Genomic DNA, 19,362 nt, shown 5'->3' on the forward strand with positions numbered 1-19,362 from the left:
TAAATGGTTAAGAAGGATGTGGATCGCAGAGTTGTCTATCACTGTCTTTAAGCAGTCTCCTGGAGGCCACCTTGTATTGATTTTCTTTTTTCTTCTTCTTCTTCTTTGTTTTTGGATCAAACATCATTCTATTTTGGCCACTTGTCCAACATCCTTCTGCACAGACCCAGGGAACAGCTTTTTGTTCAAGGTTGGATTCAGATTAGGATACTAATATATGTTAAAGATTGTCGCTTATTAAGAATATTTCCTCTTTAAACAGTATATTAAATGCCATAACAGCTAAGCAAATGGTGGTTAACAAGATGCGCTGACCACGATTATCGTTGTTTCTCTCAAATGACAGAAATGTACACGCAATCAGGGGATTTGTTTGTTCCTTCTGATACACATTGGTCTGAAGGCACGGAAAAAAAAATTAGAAACTATTCAATGAAAAATAAAATAATGTCAATTATATATTTAATGTCTATGATTCAATGCCTTTTTTCTTTTTGACTTGCTCATTTATTTCATGCCTGCAGTAAGACTCTGTGTCTGCCTCTTCAGGTTACTTCCATTAGTTTATTCTTTTCTTTTGACTTAATTTAAATAAAAGGTTTTCAACATTTTGTGAAGCATCTCAAACTACATGGCAGCCGGATAACACCCCGTGTGACACACTTCAATATAGTATAAAATGGTGAAAAAACAAACACAGTAACATGTGACTGAGGCTACTTTTTTCTGTAGCACTTTCTTTTTAATCTACAAACCTCGAGGAAAAATAAGACACGTAAGATTCTTATTTTCATTTTCTTTTTGATCCTCCCACATATGGTTAAAACGGGACTTTTTAACTCTGGTTCAAAGTACATACTCCTTAATTATTTTTTAAAGCTGCTTCATTGAGGTATTGGAGAAAGAACACGGTCTTGCTGGTTGGTAGGAAATGGAAAATAAACAACAGTCTTCAGTGTTTACATCACTTAGCCGACCCATATATCCACCACAACCTCCTCCCTTCAAGGTTTTGCCTTTTTACAGACAATGTAGTTCAACTTCCAACTTCTTTCCCAGCACATGGGAGTCAATAAGTCACACTGCTGCTGCTAGAGATCCTTGTCAGCTAAATATAAACACGGGTCATTTAAAGTTCATCCTCTTCCTCTTTAACAGTGTTACAAACTGTTAATTTCTATAGAAACTGCTCATAACACACACTTAATCCATGCTGTTTGTGTGAACAGGTGAATATGTGTGGGATGGGGTTGTTTTTTGTTTTTTTTTTGGCTACATTGAACATAGTCTCCAAGTCCTTAAAGGAAATGCATGAAGGCTGCCAGTTCTTACTGTCTGTGCCTAAAGTACAGTTATACTAGCTGTCTGTTTAACAAAACTGACCCATATATAGCCTGTCTGACGGATGTATTGCCTGGTTACTATATACAGGCACTAAACATTGAGCTGCAGGTACAAGCATACACACAACAATGACAGGACGGTTTGTGCATGGTAATATTGGCAGCAGAAATATGGCACTAAATTTTCATAATGTCTCTCTTGTAGACACAATAAGGTACGCAACGCGAGCAAATGCGGAACTGTACAAAAAGACAGACATGTTGTATTTGATGCTTTCGGCCTGAGATTGCATGCAAAATGGGAAAATAAGCGCTTTGTGTTCGCGCTGTCCTTGGTTTAAGATGCTGGGGGGAGAAAAAAATAAACTTTTTAATGTGTTTCTTTTCTTTTACTTTATTTTAAATCAACAGGCTAGCATAACGCTACGTTAACCAGGTGAGCCTTGATTTGTTATGAAGCGTACTGAAAGTGAGAGAGACTCTTCCAGAACACGAGGACAGCTCCGCTTCCGCCAAGTCAGACTTTGCGACAAGTCGTCAGAAGAAATCGCCGGAGCAGGAGAGAAAGAAGACCGATGGCTAAGGCCGTGTAGCTTTTGTACTGTATCCGAAAACTAGTATCAATTTACTATCTATTTAGTGGAGTTGTGCTATGTCTTCAGGAATGACGGGGCAAACACCGTGAGTGTCTGTTTAGTTTGTTAGAACTGAGTAGTCGTTACACAAGCTAACGCCACACTGCAGAGTTCACCGAACAGTAAGCTAGTGTTTGTTAGCTTAATCTGCTAACTGCCAGCACTACCATGGCCTGTTAGTAAAAGTTAGATTGCAGGGTGTTATTTGACGCTAAAAAAAATTCAACAACATACATGGGTTACTCTGAGCTTATGTGTTCAGTGTACACCAAAATTATATTTTATTGGAAAAACTCGTGAAACCGTATCGTAACTTGATAGCTAGCTAGCTTAGCTCTCGGCGTCTGATAGCTTAGCAATGACTAACGCCGTCTTATTTGCTAATATGTTAGCTAACAGCTTCTACCGTTACCAGAATCCACAGATTTTACACACGAAAGATTGTTAAAACATTGAAATGCACCGGTATGACAGATGTCTAGTAACGCGGAATACGATTGGCTAAAATAAACAGCTATTCACCACGTTTACTGTTTAGCATCATCAGCGAAGTGTTAGGCAATTTGTCTTGTGATACCACAATGTATTAGTGTACGGTATCTAAACAGATCGTTATAGCACAGACAAAATGTTGTGCCGATACTTTAAATTCCAATGACTGGTTTGGACAGTGGTAATATGGGTGCTCATGTAGTATTTCTCAGGCTGTCCTTAGGTTAAAATACCTAGTCCCCTTTTATTTGACGTCACGGAGTTGTTTTTTGTTTATATTTATTTTAGGCAAATAATAATAATAACTTTATTTGCGTAACACGTGTCAAAACAAAGTATTTCCCAAGACATAATGGAAAACATTTAGGAAGAAATAAAGATGAAAAAGCGTTAGGTATAGGAATACTGTCAATAAATAATTTGATAAACTTGGATTGTTATAGTATTATAGTTATAGTATGTTATATGTTATAGTATATCTTTTTTTCAGGTGCCTAACCAGCCGTTGGGATAAGCCAGCCCAGCCTAAACAGAGTGTAGACATACAGCAGCAGAAGAGCAGTGAAAATGCAGCCCACCCTATCTCATTGTCAGGAGTCGTTTCTGGACCAAACAGCACAGTTTCCCAGGCACCAGAAACGGGAGGAAAATCTCCTCAGGGAGGAGTTGAAATGGCTGCAGCAATGGCTGCTAAAATAAATGCTATGTTGATGGCAAAAGGAAAGCTGTTGACTCCTCCACCATTACTTGCAAAGGTGTGCAGTTAGAGAGCTGCTTTGAATAACTGTATCATGTATGTTTTTGTCGTTATTAATGGAGTTTAAGTTTTCTGTGTTATTTCATATATTTTAGACTCCTCCAAGTGTGCCTGTGCCAGCTGTTACAGAAGAGATGGTGGTCACTGAAGTCGACATAAATGATGTACCACTCAACTGCAGGGACCTTCTTACTAAAGGCAAAACACAGGAGGAGGTTGGTGGAAAGTGACCATAGCAGTGTTCCATTTAACACTTTTGTCACACTTTAAGAACTTTTAAAACAAGTTGTCTCTTAAAATATCTTCTTTTCTTTTTTTTCTTTTTTAAAATCTTCTTTTACCTTTTTCAGATTCGACAGTTTAGTGGAGCCATCGTTTCAACAAAAGGTCATTTCATGACAGAAACTGAAAAGGGAATAGCAGCAGGGTATGTGTTTCAAGTCTTAATACTTTGTTTCTGCAAAAGTAGACCCCCCCCCCCTTCCCACCCATTTGCATATTGTGTCTTAAGAAAATCTACATTAATTATTTACTAGAATAGTGAAGTTTATCTAATAAAAGTAAACAGACAAACCTGAATTAATGAGTTTTGCAGTGATAAAGAGTGTAAAATGTTGTCCATGACCGATTTTCTTTCCTTTAGACAAAGACCTTTGTATTTGCACGTTCAGGGAAAGACCCAAGAACAAGTCAACAGTAAGTAGCACATTTTATTGGCTTAATATGCTGAGGCTGACATCATCTAATGTAATTCACAAATGTCACAGCATGTAACAATTGATGTGGCAGATGCTCAAATATTGGTCACTTTTCTTTGCAACAGAGGCTGTAATCAGGATAAAGGAGATCATCTCTGAGGATGTGATGAGGACCTCAGCAGCCTCGGGGGGACAGCAGGTGCCTGTAATTCCACCGCTCACTCTCTACCCTCAGCCGCCTCGACCTGTCGTTCCTTCTACTGTGCCACGGATGCCCAATACCACTTCAGTGCCAGCCCAGGGTCATCGACCAGCAGCTCCTCATTTAGGGGTAGGCAGATGATTAAAAAATAAAGTCAAATTTGTGTGAACTCATCAAACCCTAAATATCAACAACTTGATCTTTAATTTTGTTATTTATGTCTCCTTAAGTATTGGACAAAGACAGATAAGCTGTACATTGTAACCAAAGGTTCAAGACTAACAGTGCTTAGTGAGAAAGATTCTGTAGTCAGGCAGTAAACTGAGGGACACACAGTAGTAGGATTGTTTATTTGGGTGTATAACAATGCTACATTACTCAAAACCTAAGATAAAGTTAGGGTTATGAAATATAAAATTAATTATGCAGACTAGGTTATTGGGAGTGGAGGTAAAGAAAGTGAAGCAAGTGGAGACTATGTTGCTTTCACTGATACCTGCCTCCAAAATTAAGGAGCAGAGAGAACGTCCCTGGTCTACAGTGAAAAGCCTTGGATTACTGCATCTGCTTACAAAGCACTTTTGCCTAATGTCAAGCATGATTTCACTAAACAGCCATAAGGTACATGGTATTGGTAAGGTAACCATGTCTTTATTTCTCTTCAGAGTTTTGTGCACACAAAGATTTTTGTGGGTCTGGACCAAGCGTTGCCTTCATTCAATGTGAAAGAAAAGGTTGAGGGTCCAGCAGGTTCGTACCTGAGTCACATCCAGACAGAGACGGGAGCTCGAGTCTTCCTCAGAGGAAAAGGTTCTGGCTACATAGAACAAGCATCGAAACGAGAGTCCTTTGAACCTCTTTATGTCTACATCAGGTATGTTCATTCTAATTGGAAGAGTCGTTAAATGACATATACACACATTCAGTATGTGCTGTGTGGTTTCAGTGTTAGAGCCCTGCTTGCAGATGAATGGTCGTTTGCTGCATGGCTTTTGCTAGTTTTACTAACCTGATGAACACTGCGCATCTGCAGCATGTGCTAAATGGTTCAGGTGTAGGCCAGAGTTGTGTCTCTTCAGACCATTGATGTGGGAGAGATCCAGAGGCACAGAATTCATCCAAGGAGATTTCTGCTTTTTGAAAAGACAAAACTTTCTGTAGAAACTGGAAAAACAGTTTTAATGACGTAAATCCTGTAAATTACCTTTCCTATTGCTATTCCAACAGTCTAGCAGCTTATTTTTGTTTTTTCTTTGCCAGTGAGTTGAGCTAGCACGTATTAAGCACAAGTTTTAAAGGTTATGGCACAGTGTTGGCTTCACAGTTGGTCTATGTAATGATAATATGTGGCTTTAGTCCTTTACTAAGTCTGTTACATCCTGTTTAACAATGGACCTTTGTTACAGCCACCCAAATGCAGCTGGATTGGAATCGGCAAAGAAACTCACAGAGAGTCTCCTGGAAACCGTAAGTACACACTGTTATCACTGTATTTGTGTCAGAGGGGATTTGTATTGCATGAAAGTCTTACAGGAGGTGTAAGAAAGTGAAGCTACTAAAGCGTATAGTTTTCACTGATACCCACCTCCAAAAGTGAAAGTGGTAGTGTGAACCACCTGATCTCCAGAGATAGGTTTTGAGTGCTCTGCACCTACCCACAAAACTTTCTGATTATAGAGCTGCAGTTTTGTCTGGTTCATTACATCATTTTAATGTTTCTTTCATTCTTTAGGTGAGAGCTGAGCATGCACGTATGGTGTCGATATACACAGCCACGGGCTCGACACAGTGTGAGTATTCTTCTTAAGTCTTGTAACTAAACAGGCAAATTCCAACAGGGTGACCAAATGTAAGGTACTGACTAACTTCGTTCTCCTTGTGGTAATTAATCCTCCCGTGACGTCTTTAGTGGCTCAGCAATTGCTTGAAATAGTAGGTCACAGTTGTCAAAACACCCTGTTATTGATCCATGTGATATGTGCTATTAACTCAGGGTTCTATACTTTCATTTCAGCATACGCAGTACATGGATTTCCACCTAATAGCAATTACTCTAGCCAGGGGTCCTGGTATAACTACCCAGCAAATGGGTATGCTGGCGGCTATTCAGCGTATCCAGGAGCCACTGGTTATTGGAGTAAGGCAAATGGTCCCCCAAGTCATTCTAACTTGTCGACAAACCCTCCATCTTCTCAGGCAATGGTTCAGTATCCGGTGTGTCCTAGGAAACCGCATCCCTATCTTGTTCAGGTAATTATAAAAGTCTAAAGCTGCCACTACTTAAAGTTCCCATTTATTAGTCAGCTGATTTAGAGTGCTACATTTTTAATTGCTTGTTGGAAGAGCCATCAAAAACTGTGACATCATATAGCTAAAACCACTGAATAGATTAATCAGTTTCCAGTTTCAGTGCAAGTTTACACTAGAAGTGCAATAAGACATGAAAGTCATCGAGGTCTTTAGGAGGAGTTTTAGTTCTCTTAAAGTCCTGTGGCAGCATCAATGTATATGTGTTGGTTTTGCCCTACCCAAGGATCCAAGCAGCAGTGAGACAGTGGAGCCTGAAGGATCTTTAAATACCCCCCCTGACTCAGGAAGTCCCAAGCATCAATTCCAGGAGGGGGCTAAGGATGAAAAGGTTAGCTGAAAAGTAACATCTGTACATATCACTAATAGATAATTCTGCCCATTTTAACATGACCATTACTCACCGATAAACCTGTCTGAATTGCAGCTGATTAGTCCATCTGGTTTTAAACAGAGAAGCTTCAGGCATCACTGCTAAACAACCAACATTGGACAGAATTACACATAATTATAGCTCATGAAATTATTGTATGAAAATATTAGTTTCAGTTTGTTCAGTATAAATACTGACCGTCTCTTTTGCTTTCTGTTTTCCCAGTTAGTTGTTTACCAAATTACACAAGTGTTTAAGCTGAAAGTTATTGTCTGTAATACAAATGGCCATCAAACGGAGCTAAGCAGTGTTTTTTGATCACAGACATTAGTTTCATCTGTATCACTGTGTTAATTTAAAAAAAAAAAAAAAAAAAAATTAATACGGGGAGGGGATCTGTGACTTCTGCCATTGCTATTTGTGTTTTCGGATTTTCAATGGTGTCAGAAATATAGGCAATCACTATTGTGCTAATAAAACACCAGCAGTTCCACTCTACATGTGCATGATCATTTAGAGCCCATGCTGGAAAAAGTGTGTGTTAAAATTAGGGGTGCAACAATACTCGGATCGATATTGAACTGTTCGATACAGTGCTTTCGGTTCGGTACGCATATGTATCGAACAATACAAAATTTTTCATTTATTTTATCAACTTTACTTCTGACGATGCTGTCTGTGTTGAGCGCTCAGTGGATCTGCACTCGACAGTGCAGCCTAGGCAGAGTAGTCGAACGCAGATTCACTGAGCGCAGGGCAAGCTAGTGAGACAGAAGTTAAGCTGTCATTGCAACATGGCAAATTGAACCTCCCCCACCCTCATTCAGATCTGGCGTTTGGAACTATTTTGGTTTTCATGTGACGTATGACCCTGAAGGTCAGCACGTCATGGACAAAAGTAAAACAGTATGTTGTATGTGCCACGCAATGCTCAATTACATGGTGGGAACTAGTGTGTTAGCGCAGTTAGCTCGTTAACGTGTTGGCCGTCCAGCCCCATGCACGGGGCGATCCACGGTAGCTCGTTAACGGAGATTTGCGGTGTTGTGGAGTTAACGTCATTTCAACGAGATTAACGCTGAAAGCACTAGTGGGGAACACAACGAATATGACTGCACATTTACTCCGACATCATCCTAGTGCAAAGACAAGTGGAAGCAGACAAAAACAACAAGCACGCATGCTACAAACTTTACCCGAGTCATTTAGACAGCTGTTAGCACATGATTCTCCTTATGGGGACCTGATATGTTTAATATGCTGCTGAGAGTATAGCCCAGAAGAAGCAGATAGTATAGCTTTTATTTTGGAAAGAGCCATTTCTCTGTAATAAACTCTCTTTTCCAAAGATGAGTGATTTCTCGATCAGATAAAAAAAAATTTTTATTACTTTGTTGTTTCAGCAACATTAAATTTAAAAACTGTACTTTTGAGTTAAAATATATATTTATAATTTTAATAAATGACAAATTAAAAAGGCATGAACATTTTTTTTTTTTGTATTGAAAAAATATCGAACCGTGACACCAAAGTATCAAACCGAACCGTGAATTTTGTGTATCGTTGCACCCCTAGTTAAAGTATGTCCTATTATAGGCCAAACTCGAAACTTCCGTTTTTATCAAAAATTTTAGAGAAAGCAGTCTGTCTTCAAATACAGGCTTACTTAGTTGCAAATAATATTACTGACAAATACCAGTCTGACTTTAAGCCACACCATAGCACTGAAATGGCCCTTCTAAGAGTCTATAATGATCTTCTTGTATTTGCTGACTCTAGTCGCCCTGCCGTTTTAGTTTTATTGGATCTGTCTTCACCCTTTCACATGGTTGATCATAATATACTCTTGAGGAGGCTAGAGCATGTTGTAGGCATCAAGGGTTCTGCCCTTAACTGGTTTAATTCTTACCTCACAGATAGATCCTTCTCTGTTGTGATGGGAGGATACTCTTCCTCTGTTGCCCCTCTCTGTTGTGGTGTGCCCCAGGGGTCTGTATTGGGCCCTCTATTATTCTCTTTGTGTATGCTACCCTTGGGCTCCATATTTGAAAAATACAATATTTCTTATCACTTTTACACTGATGACATTCAAATCTATCGTCAACTGACTGATGATTTGTCAGCATCATTGAACTCCCTGTACGATTGCCTGAGAGAGGTTAAAGATTGGCTGTCAGATAATTCTCTCATTTTAAATGAGAAAAAAACTGAAGTTACGGTGTTCGACAGCCATATTCCTTGAGACCAGCTTGTTGCCCTGCTGGGGCCCCTAGCTAACTGTCTCTCTGATTCTATGCGTAACCTGGGTGTCTATTTGGATAGCTCCTTTAAGCTTGATAAGCAAGTATCATCTGTAGTTAAATCTGTTTTTGTTTTTTTTTGTTTTGTTTTTTTTCCAACTGCGCCAGATTTCTAAAGCTAAGCATTATATACCACACAGGGACCTGGAAAAACTTATCCACGCTTTTGTGACCTCCAGGTTAGATTACTGTAATTCTCTCTACTGTTCTCTCTTCAAAGGCTGCGACTCGTTCAGAATGCTGCGGCTCGCCTTCTTACTGGAACTAGAAAATTTGACCCTATTACTCCGGGTCTTGTTGATCTACACTGCTTACCAATCAAATATCGCATTGAGCTTAAAATCTTGCTACTCACTTTTAAAATCCTGAATAACATTGCGCCCGGCTACCTCACTGACCTCCTCAATCTGTACACTCCTTGTCGTGCATTAAGATCATCAGGTCAATTACTCCTGGCCCAACCTAAGTTTAGACTGAAGACCATAGGCGATCATGCCTTTGCTTCAGCTGAACAAAACCTTTGGAATAGCCTCCCTGCTTCTATTCGAGCCATGGACTCTATCCAATCCTTTAAATCAAGATTAAAAGCATATCTATTTGACTTGGCTTTCCTGACCAGTTAATACCCTTTTAAATCTTTTAAATTTTACACTTTTAAATCTTTTAAGTTTTATTAAATTTATTATTTTATTATTAATTTTACTGCTGTTTTTGTCTTCTTAGCAGATTTTGTATTTATCTAACTCTTCTGGTCTGTTAGTGCCTCTATGCTGCCTGTGCTTGTGCCCGATTTGTACCCTGTTATTGACTTATGCTGACTCTCCATATTACTGTGAAGCACTTTGGTGTGCCTTCGGGTTTTTAAATGTGCTATATAAATAAAATTGTATTGTACTAACAACATGTTCCAATTAGGAAGATAACCTTAGATTACTGTTCAGTAAAGATGTGAAAAGTACAACAGGTTTGTTTTGGGGGTTTTTTGTTTTTGTTTGATTGCATTTGGCCACAACTTTGGCTTGGATGAAAATCTGATCATGTTTTATCAGTGCTCAGTTCAAAAACAAACTTTATTGAAGCTGTAGTGCCTATTATCTCCCATCAAAAGCACTTTGGGTTGTAATTTATAAGCAGATTTCTCTCTAGTTGCTCCCTACTATAGATCTGCCTTTAAATTCAGATATTTTAAAATAGAATATTAAAGATTTTAATGCCTTAGTCCATGCAAGAGGTCTGTGTTATACAGCGGGGGAAATATTAATTTGATCCCCTGCTTGAATTTGTTAGCTGGCTTACTTAGAAACTGCATAAAAGTTCTGAAATGATTTACATGTAGATGAGTGAAATGAATATTTGATCTCAAAGTATAGTTTGACAGTAGTAAGATGTGTCTTTGTAGTTTGTCACCATGTTTGCACTGTTGTTTGGTCTTGCTCATGATGGTGGACAGGTTTAAATTGAAGTAACTGGACAGGTTTGCTTGATACACATAATGAGTTGAATGAGATCAGGAGTAATTATTTGTCATCTCTGTGCCACACAGCCTATCTGTGGGATCCGGGTTTTATGGGATAGTCTATAACTTGAAAAATTGAATAGTTTTTTTTTTCCTGGTTTCTCTCCATTACATTGGAACTACCATAAAAATTAGCAACTGTTCATTTCTTTGTAAGTGAGCAAACTTGCTGGATCTTGTTGCAGCCTTAGCTGAGTATCAAAATAACTTGAAGCAAATGGGAAGCTCTGAGTGTCTTCCAAGGTTTTCACATGCTAAAATAATTTTCTTTTGAGACAAGCTTTTTCTTTTGAAAGTTTGTAAAAAGGCTTGAATGTTCTGTCTTTTTAGCCCTACGCCATCTCTCCAGAGGGTCCAACTCATCAGGAGTCCACCCTTCCTGCACCCAGTGTTGGCGAGGAGAAAGAAGTAGAAAGGTCTGCTCATAGATCATTGTTTTTCCCTTGTTCTTCATGAGTCTTGTGTAGCGTAGATATTCATATTTTTCTCTGTTCAGGTTTCTGATGCCTCCCCCGCCACCTCCCTGCGTGGCTCCCGCCGCTGTTGCACGCAAAAGGCCAAGAGATGCCGTGACGGATGATCCAGCGAGTCTGCCCAGCAGCACCGCGTCATTGGGTATGCTGTTCTTTATTTCCTAATACTCTGAGAGCCTGAGTACTCAGATATTTCTTCTGTGGTGTTGTCTGTTACATGAAATGGCATCTCCCCCCCGTGGAGCAATGGGGGAGGAGTGGAGACCTGTGTGAAACCTTCCGCTGGTGAAACTCACTAACATGCTCTTCTTGTATATGTTTTTTGTCTTTCCCTTGTTTTCTCTCTCAACATGTGTCCCTGGACCTGCCTGTTATGGATGTGTGATCTGCTGCCGTTTCATTTGATATCTTCCCTCCCCCTGGCTGTGGATCAAACGAACTCAAAAACCACCGCTAATATGGGGCTCCTCAATGGGTTTCCTTTTTGTTTTCTTCTCCTGCTTTGTCTACTCCCCTTCTCTTTTCTCTTTTTCTCTTGCTCATATCTCCCACCTTTCTTCTACTTCTCTCTCTCTCTCTCCATTTTTCTTTTTTTCCTTTATTGTGCTCTTGCAGGTGTTCAAGACGAGGTGTGCGAGAAGAAGCCTAAAGTGTTCAGTGATACATCAGGGTTAGTGCCCTATGGAGGGGATTCCTCCGATGAAGAGGAGGAGAGGAGCCGTAGCAGTAAGACAGATAACTCATAACCTCTGCCCCGTCCCATCCCCACTGTCCAGGACATTCATAGACCACATTCAGTAGATCAGCAAGTTTCACAAACTCAAACCGCATCAAAGGAAAAGTCCACCCTTGTATCATACACTGTTCTGGCATGTTACACCACATTTACTACAAAGACAAATATATTTGCTGACAACTGCCTTCGCACAAAGCAGGGGAGAGTCCTTTTTATTCTTCCGTTTTTCAGAACAGATGCATTTTTAATTTTAAGCTCTGTCAGGATCTTGGAGACAGTTCTTTGAAAGTTTGTGTACCCCTTTTACTATTGACATACCTTTTAGATCAGGTAGCCAACCTTCAAAGCCCATCGGTCTTCATACAGCATTCGTAACATGCTTTTAAAAAAAGGACACATGTGGAAATAGGTTTTTTTGGGGGGGAGTAAAGTAAGGGGGGGGCGTATTCAAACTTTCTGCTGCCTATGTAGAAAATGTAAATATAGAAGTCTAGATGCGAACTATTTCAGCGTCAGTGTGGATTTATGTTAAAATGTCACACCTCTTTGGGCTACATTTGTGGGTTTTTTATTTTCATTTTATTTTTTTATGAAATAGTGATCTGATTGCAAATTCAAACACATCATCATTAGCCACTTTATACAGTGTGTGGAAGTATTCTGGGTGGACTTTCCTTCTACATATGTGAATATAGTTGTATTATAATTTCAATTGGTTTTTTTCCCCCTTTCATTTTTTTTCTCAAATGCATTTTTTTTTTTTTTTTTTTTTTTTTTTTGGTGGGAGCGCAAAGAAAAGACAGCTCCTTATTTCCCCCTTTGGACTTAAACACTCAAGTCTGCTGCAGTCACAGGTGGTTTAAATATTGTACAATTTAGTGAAACCTTTTCTTATCTTGGAAAATGGTGTATGCCTGTTCCCATGGAATACTATAATAAAAACATTTGAAAGCAGTGTGTTGTCTTTAGTGAGAAAGTTCAGTTTTTAATGGAGAATGATGTTACAAACATTGGTTTTGTTCGATGTCACCGAGCTCTTTGGTAAGTATTAAAGTCGATAATTGTTTTGTCCTTGTTGCCTGGGTTTTTATTTCTTCTTGATACTTCTGATGTCAGATGAATGTGTATTCAGGAGCTTCTATGCTGTTGTGTACAGTAAGCGCTCCCGGGTTGTCCAGGCTAAAGCAGGGGTGGACGTAATTTTGGAAGTGACAGTGGAAGGTGTGCAGATGTTGTTCCAGATTTACGTTAAAGAAAGACAGAGTCCCTCTGTCGTAGTCGAGTGCCACTCCAATCCGTACGGGGTTCACAGTGATCCTCAAGTCAGGACTCCAGCCGTTGTGCAGAAACTCGTATTTATGCCTAACAAAGGGAGAAGCATTATTATTGAGTGTGTCAAAAAGCAATTTTATTCATACTGTTGATGATTTTCCCGCTCTGTCAGCCATTAGGAAAGCAGATGCTGAATAATGAGCCAACAGCAGGATTTCAAATGGCTGCAGCTTAAAGAAAATGAAAAATGTGCTTGTTAAATTGTGCGTAGGCAGAATCAACAAGAAGATGTCCACAATGGGAGCCATATTCAGGGCTCATGTGATATGCTGCTGCGAATGACTCGCTAAATGTGATAATTCATCTGTCCTGCTTTGTTCCAAGAAGAGTTGCCATAGAAACTATTATAAAGTAACAGATATTCAGCTGTGGGCTTTTCTCCCTTCAATGGGCTTAGTTTCACACAGAACGGATGCACTTTTTTTTTTTTTTTTTGCTTAGGAAAGGGAAAATTTCTGAATGCTAAAAATAAAGTCTTGGCCCAGTTTCTGAGAACTGCAATAGTAGGCCCTCAGAGGATCCGCATGTTAATTCTGCTATCAGATTGGTGGAAAAGTCTGCATCTATTAGGTCTGTGGAGTCCTGTGAAAATGTCTGCTTCTTTTCAGGGAACAAGTATATTTAAGAAAAATGACTGAGCAGAAAACCAAAGCTACTACAGCACTTGTCTTGAAAACACGCAGACGCTGTTCAAACTGAGATGATTAAGATGAAATATATGGGGACTTTGTTACAGCAATCGGATACAAGTATTTTGCGGTTCAGCAGTTGTGCTTTTGTATATTTGCTAAACCGTTGTTCACAGGCATAGTTTACCTATAGGATCCCTGGTGTGCAGTTATTTTGGAGGAGTACTAATGTGTAAAGAGTACTGACAGGACATCACAGGGTGTTCAGCAGTGAAGCTGATGAAAGAACCCTGGCTGGTACTGACTGCTACCTGGATGGACTCAGGATGTGTCTCATACACCACGAGGTACTGTTGGCCCCAAGATACGAGTTCCTCTCTGTGTCCTCATAAGCAACTCCGATCCGGAACTCTGTCCCATCATCCACCTCAACTTCCCAGTAATGCCTTCCTCGCACTGGAATCAGATCCCCAAGGACAGCTACACATCTGTAAAGACACTGACATTTAAACATCTGCAAGTGTATAGAGTCATCTTTATAAGTCAAGGTTCCCATTATTCGCACCTGGTAAAGGTGTTGTCATCTAAGGCCATGGCACTTATGGGAAGTTCTTCATCTCCATAAAAGATTGTGAAGCCATCTTCAGAGATGGACAGGCAAGGATGGGCAGTGTCCTCCAGGAGATAGAAAAACGTACCTGCACAGGTAAATGGGTGTTTGATTGCAAAGACTGCCTGAATCCATGTATGTAGTAAGAAGGTATATTTATTTAAGCTACGGCTTAAACACAGGACATCAGATTGATTTATTCTAATCGTGCAACCTCTGTTTAAACAAGGCTAACAATAAATAAACTTATATGCTCTTTCTAAGCGAAAGGAGTCTCAAACATGATGGGGATGATCAACAAGTAGATGCTTAAAGTTACAAACAGACATAACTGTTCTGCTTTAAACGATAAGGTCCATACCGCCTATGAGTGAGCCAAAAACATAATGAAAACGCTGATCCCAATTGTTTCTCACCTGTCGTGGTGATAGAAATTGGTTCACTCCTGTCACTGGGCCCTCCGATGTTGACCGCTCTCACAGAGATGAGGTAACGTTGTCCTGGCTGCAGCTGGATCAGACACTGACAGGTGGGCACTGCTACAATAGACCTGGGGTTGTAATTGAGACATGAGGGTCACGCGTCTTCCTTTAAATATATAGTAAATGCAGAACACTGATCACTTTGTGAACTGTATTTTATTGTGTATGGTTACCAAAACATAAATCACTGAAAGATCACCTTGAAATTCTGGTGGTTAAACAGAAACTTATATTTGTATATACTCATAATTGAACATTTTCTTTAATTTAAGTCTAGCTTGAAAAAAAAAATCATAATAAAAGAGTTTACTGCACAGATAAATGTTTAAAGTGTTCTCCAGAGCGACTGGATAAGAAATGAAAATGACCCCAAATGTGGGCACAGCATTCTAGCTGAGGCCAACAGCACTGCAAGGGCTGAAGCTAAGAATAGATTTTCTAGGACAGAGTGCATCTTGATTCAGTAGCTCTATATCCATGGGACCTCAAAAAAACAAAACTTCCCAGGCAAGCACTAACACCAGCTTGTTTATTTTGAAGCAAAAGCCTTATCAAAGGAAAAAGCCAGTGGAGCCTAATATCACGGAGTACTGCGTCTTTGAAGCTCTGCGTTTCCAGCCAAGCGCTTCTATTTTTACCGAGCTATTTTAACTTTAACTCTAGGCGTGGCCTTTTCAAAGTGACAGATTTCAAGGAGAGGGCACGGTTAAATTTTGAGCTTGCCAAATCGGTCTCGTTAATAACACCTCTTACTCGGTAATGCTGCTCTCTGTGCCGTCTGCACCCATCTCCCTGAGCTCCACCGTGTAGGAGTCTACGGGGTTGGTGTTTCCTGACTCCCAGCGGATCAGAGCAGCCTCTGGACAGCTACTGCACTCCCTCTGCTTAATCACTGGAGGTGATGGCACTAGGGGAGAGAGGATTTAGACTTTTATTCCCACCAACACACCACTTTGGAGTGATTGCAAAGCTGAGGAAAGTGGCAGAACTATTATTATTTTAAACTGCCACAAGTTTAAGAACTCCTCACGTAGTTGGAGAGTGGCATTTGTTACCCGTCATGTATAAGGCCTTCTCGCTGGCTGGGCTGATGCCTGTGGTATTGGTAGCCGTCACCCAGAGCTCGTACTGAGCATTGGGCAGCAAATCTGCAACAGTGCAGTGCGTCTCCTTCAACGTTACCTTGCTCACTTAAATAAAAAACAAAAAGATGAGCACACCTTTAGATCGCAATATTTTCAGGGAGATCAGTAGATACAAGTTGAGCAGCAGATGGTGACATTATCATGCAGTGCACATCTGCAGGGAGCGTCTCTGGTTTATACCCTGCGGTGTGAAGGTGCTGTCTGCTGGTGTATCCTCCAGCACCGGCCTGTAGTAAAGCTCGTAGTACTCCACTGTGTCATCAGAGAACAAGCTCCAGCACACGCGCAGGGATGTCTGAGTGGCAGAGTTGGGCATCTGGGGATTGATTACTGGGGCAGATGGAGCTGGGGGTTGTTTGATAGAGATTCACTGTAAATTCAGCACAGTTATCAAGAAGTCTTTTTAAAGTACAAAAATCTAAATGTTAAGACAGCTCTGTTCTGGTTGAAGCTCAACACTGACACCTCTGTGTGATTCCTATTATTAGGATTCTCATTTTCAGTGACGCAAGACACGGCGTGTTGCTAGATTTGTATTTTTCAAGTGACAGAGAAGGAGGCGGAAAGTGAACCAGAGGAGGCGATTTGTAGATTCAGACCTGGAACAACGTTGATCGAGTCCATCATGGTTTTGACATCCGACAGGTCAGCGAGCGGTGTGTTGAATTCAAGACATGTAGACAGCGTGAGGTCAACCTCGTCTTTGGCAAACTCCTCGATTCTAGTGTGGTACAGAACAAAAAAAAGCCCTGATTTTAAAAAAACGTGCAGTGCGTTATCAGGCTAATGTTCAAAATTTGACCATAAAATAAATACTTTACGTGCTTTTCATCAAGCATGCAAGCATGTTTTGTACAGTGGATGGAGTTTGTTCAGCAGAGTTGTGTCTGTGGGTTGTGCCCATGAATGAATATGAATGATTGAAGTCTGAAGAAACAAGACATATTGTCCGTTTAACAGCATTTGTCGCAAGTCAGCCAACACAACCATATTGAGATGCCGTCCCACAGCAGCGTGTGACCAAGCTGGTGACCAGCATGAGGAGGAGGTGCCAGACTGTTGTGGCTGTGTGTGGATCTTCCACGTGCTACTCAGGGCCCTGTTTGTTAAATGAATAAATTGTTTCTTCAGACTTTAATCATCCAGTCCAATAAACTACACCAAACAAGAGTCAGTAGCAGAATAAGCTGACTGGTATTGGAAGAGGAAATTTGGCAAGTGTTTCACGGGCGCGACCCACATACTCAACTCTGCTGCTCAGCCCACAAATGCATTTTCCCTAATAAATGTGGCTACATTTAAGGGGAAATAAACAGGCTTTCCAACGTATAGGTCTATTGGCAGGAAGCAACCTTACAAAAATAAATAAATAAATAAAATAATTGACCAAATACAAATTTCTTTACTTTTTGTGCTAGGTTCAAGGTTCTTTTTTTGTTTTTATTTGCTAAGTTCAGTAAGTGGACCTTCAACTGGGATTTTAAAATATATCAAGTTAAATAAAACTAAAGTCTGAAACTAAAGGGAAGACAAATCTCACATGTTATTGATGCTCGATCTCTTAATATCACACCTGCAGTGTCACACTGTGCAGACTCACTGTGCAGCCTCATGCTTACCTTTTAATTGTGGGCATAACTGTCTGTCAATAAAATCCAAAGAAGTAATTTCAATAGCAAAATAAATAAATGAATAAATGCTAATCAATGCTTCATATCCACAATTGCATTAGCTGGCCATGTTTTATTTATTTATTTATTTTTGGGGCCATCTGCAAATATGATCCAGTGGAGTCATTTATCACCTTCAAAAGAAGCCTCTTGTCCTGGCTGCGGTAGACCTCCTGCGCTGTCTCGATGAGCTCCTTGGAGGCATCGAGTGCCTGACCACAGGCCAGCAGCTGACCGTACAGGGCTTCCAGCTTACTCTTCTTCTCCTCCTCCAACCTTGCCGCGCTCTCATCCTGTCGCTGAGACAGTGTCTGCAGCACGTCATTGTAGTGCTGCTCCAAGTGCTGCTCTTGACGGCCAAAATTCTCCTGTACGTGCAATAATATGAGAGAGTTAGAGTGTAACACATTTGTTTTACAGGAAAGAACAAATTAAAAAAACAACAATTTGATGTAATAAAATGGGCTTGTGATGACTTTATTACTGTCTATGAGTAAAAAAAAAAAGGAAAAAAGCATCTCTGCATATTCATATGATAATAAAACAGTAAAGTTATGTCAAAACAAAGGAGATCAGACTAGACGTTTGAGTAGTACCTCCACTGTAAGGAAGATCTCTTCCAGATGACCAGCAAAGCTCTCCATCTCTGCAACCTTCTCTTGCAGCTGATCGCGAATCAAGATGATCTCCCCCTGAAAGCAGTCATAACGCAAGCTTGAGCTCTTTTCACATTTAATTCAAACCTGCAACACAGACTACAATGAGGGGTAACAGTTAAGAGTTTATGTTGCTGTTTACTATGAGTGTATCTTAATCAGATGTTTCCCCTCACTCAGCTATTTATTTTACTCTTCTGTATTGTGTTGGCATTCTCTCAGAGAAGTGATTAAATGCAATGAGACGACTGTGGCTGAACATAGGTAGTTAGTTAGTGTCCTCACCTCAGTTTCTCCCTCCTTAAAAGCATCCTCCTCACCATCACTTCCATCTTCTGCTGCAGTGGGAGATGGAGGTGAGCCTACATTGTAGGTCTCCATAGCAGTAGACTCTCTGCTTAACTCCTGGAGCTCGGCTTCCTCTGCAATTACACCCAGCCTGCCTCCTCTGATCTCATACAAGTCCATGATGACAAGGACTCAGGCGAGGACTGAGGCTTAAGTATCTGTTAGTGTCCTGAAACTGCATCGGAGGAGAATTTAACAAAGCAGAACTGCTATAGTGAGCAAGCAGCTGATAACAAATTTACCTGAAAATTTAAGGGAGCCGTTTGGTTCTTAGACAGCCTTTTCAGGCCAGCAGCAGTATCCGGCAGGACAGCAGTGACAGAAATAGATGGGACTGTGTTTGCTCACATTTCACAGGCATGCCAAACATCTACACAGGAAGTTCGTTATTAATGAAATAGATTCATTAAACGTGGTCGAAAGTCTGCAGAGGTCTGAGATATGCTGACATTGTAAAGGAACAACAACTAAAAGTTAAATGCTTTAATTTTTAGGATTTGGAAATCCCCGAACATGTGATTTAAAGGTCAAAGTTAAAGGCAGTACCAGAGGCTTATGGTGCATTCAAGGTTCCTCGTAAACTTTAGTTTAAGACATATCAAACGCATTGGATTAGACATTTCTGTAATGGGACACGCCTGCTCTTAGTGACCCAGTC

General features: G+C 40.3%; 2 protein-coding genes across 3 annotated transcripts; one reads left to right on the forward strand and one right to left on the reverse strand.

The window, feature by feature from the left end:
- The first annotated feature begins 1,859 nt into the window (after positions 1-1,859).
- On the forward strand, positions 1,860-12,429 carry LOC308397868 (KH homology domain-containing protein 4-like). Its single transcript, XM_080884091.1, has 14 exons — positions 1,860-2,024; positions 2,961-3,225; positions 3,323-3,442; positions 3,578-3,654; positions 3,871-3,923; positions 4,051-4,256; positions 4,793-5,001; positions 5,534-5,594; positions 5,860-5,917; positions 6,142-6,377; positions 6,661-6,765; positions 10,954-11,039; positions 11,120-11,238; positions 11,712-12,429. Exons 1-14 carry the CDS (start codon positions 1,996-1,998, stop codon positions 11,840-11,842), a joined length of 1,755 nt encoding a protein of 584 aa, XP_080740217.1. The 5' UTR covers positions 1,860-1,995; the 3' UTR covers positions 11,843-12,429.
- Positions 12,430-12,567: 138 nt separating this feature from the next.
- On the reverse strand, positions 12,568-19,249 carry fsd2 (fibronectin type III and SPRY domain containing 2). Of its 2 annotated transcripts, none has more exons than XM_080884089.1 (13): positions 18,947-19,249; positions 18,642-18,853; positions 18,297-18,392; positions 17,835-18,068; positions 17,650-17,672; positions 16,630-16,751; positions 16,211-16,375; positions 15,941-16,075; positions 15,639-15,792; positions 14,820-14,953; positions 14,359-14,491; positions 14,105-14,281; positions 12,568-13,194 (listed from the first exon to the last, which is right to left on the reverse strand). In XM_080884089.1, the coding sequence occupies exons 2-13, from the start codon at positions 18,822-18,824 to the stop codon at positions 12,945-12,947; spliced, it is 1,806 nt and encodes a 601-aa protein (XP_080740215.1). In that variant the 5' UTR covers positions 18,825-18,853; positions 18,947-19,249; the 3' UTR covers positions 12,568-12,944. The 2 variants fall into 2 exon arrangements, with proteins under 2 accessions (XP_080740215.1, XP_080740214.1); XM_080884088.1 differs by having other exon boundaries at positions 18,642-18,879.
- Positions 19,250-19,362: the final 113 nt, after the last annotated feature.

Source organism: Rhamphochromis sp. 'chilingali', assembly GCF_963969265.1.
Source record: "Rhamphochromis sp. 'chilingali' genome assembly, chromosome: 6".
NCBI classification, from domain to species: Eukaryota; Metazoa; Chordata; class Actinopteri; order Cichliformes; family Cichlidae; genus Rhamphochromis; species Rhamphochromis sp. 'chilingali'.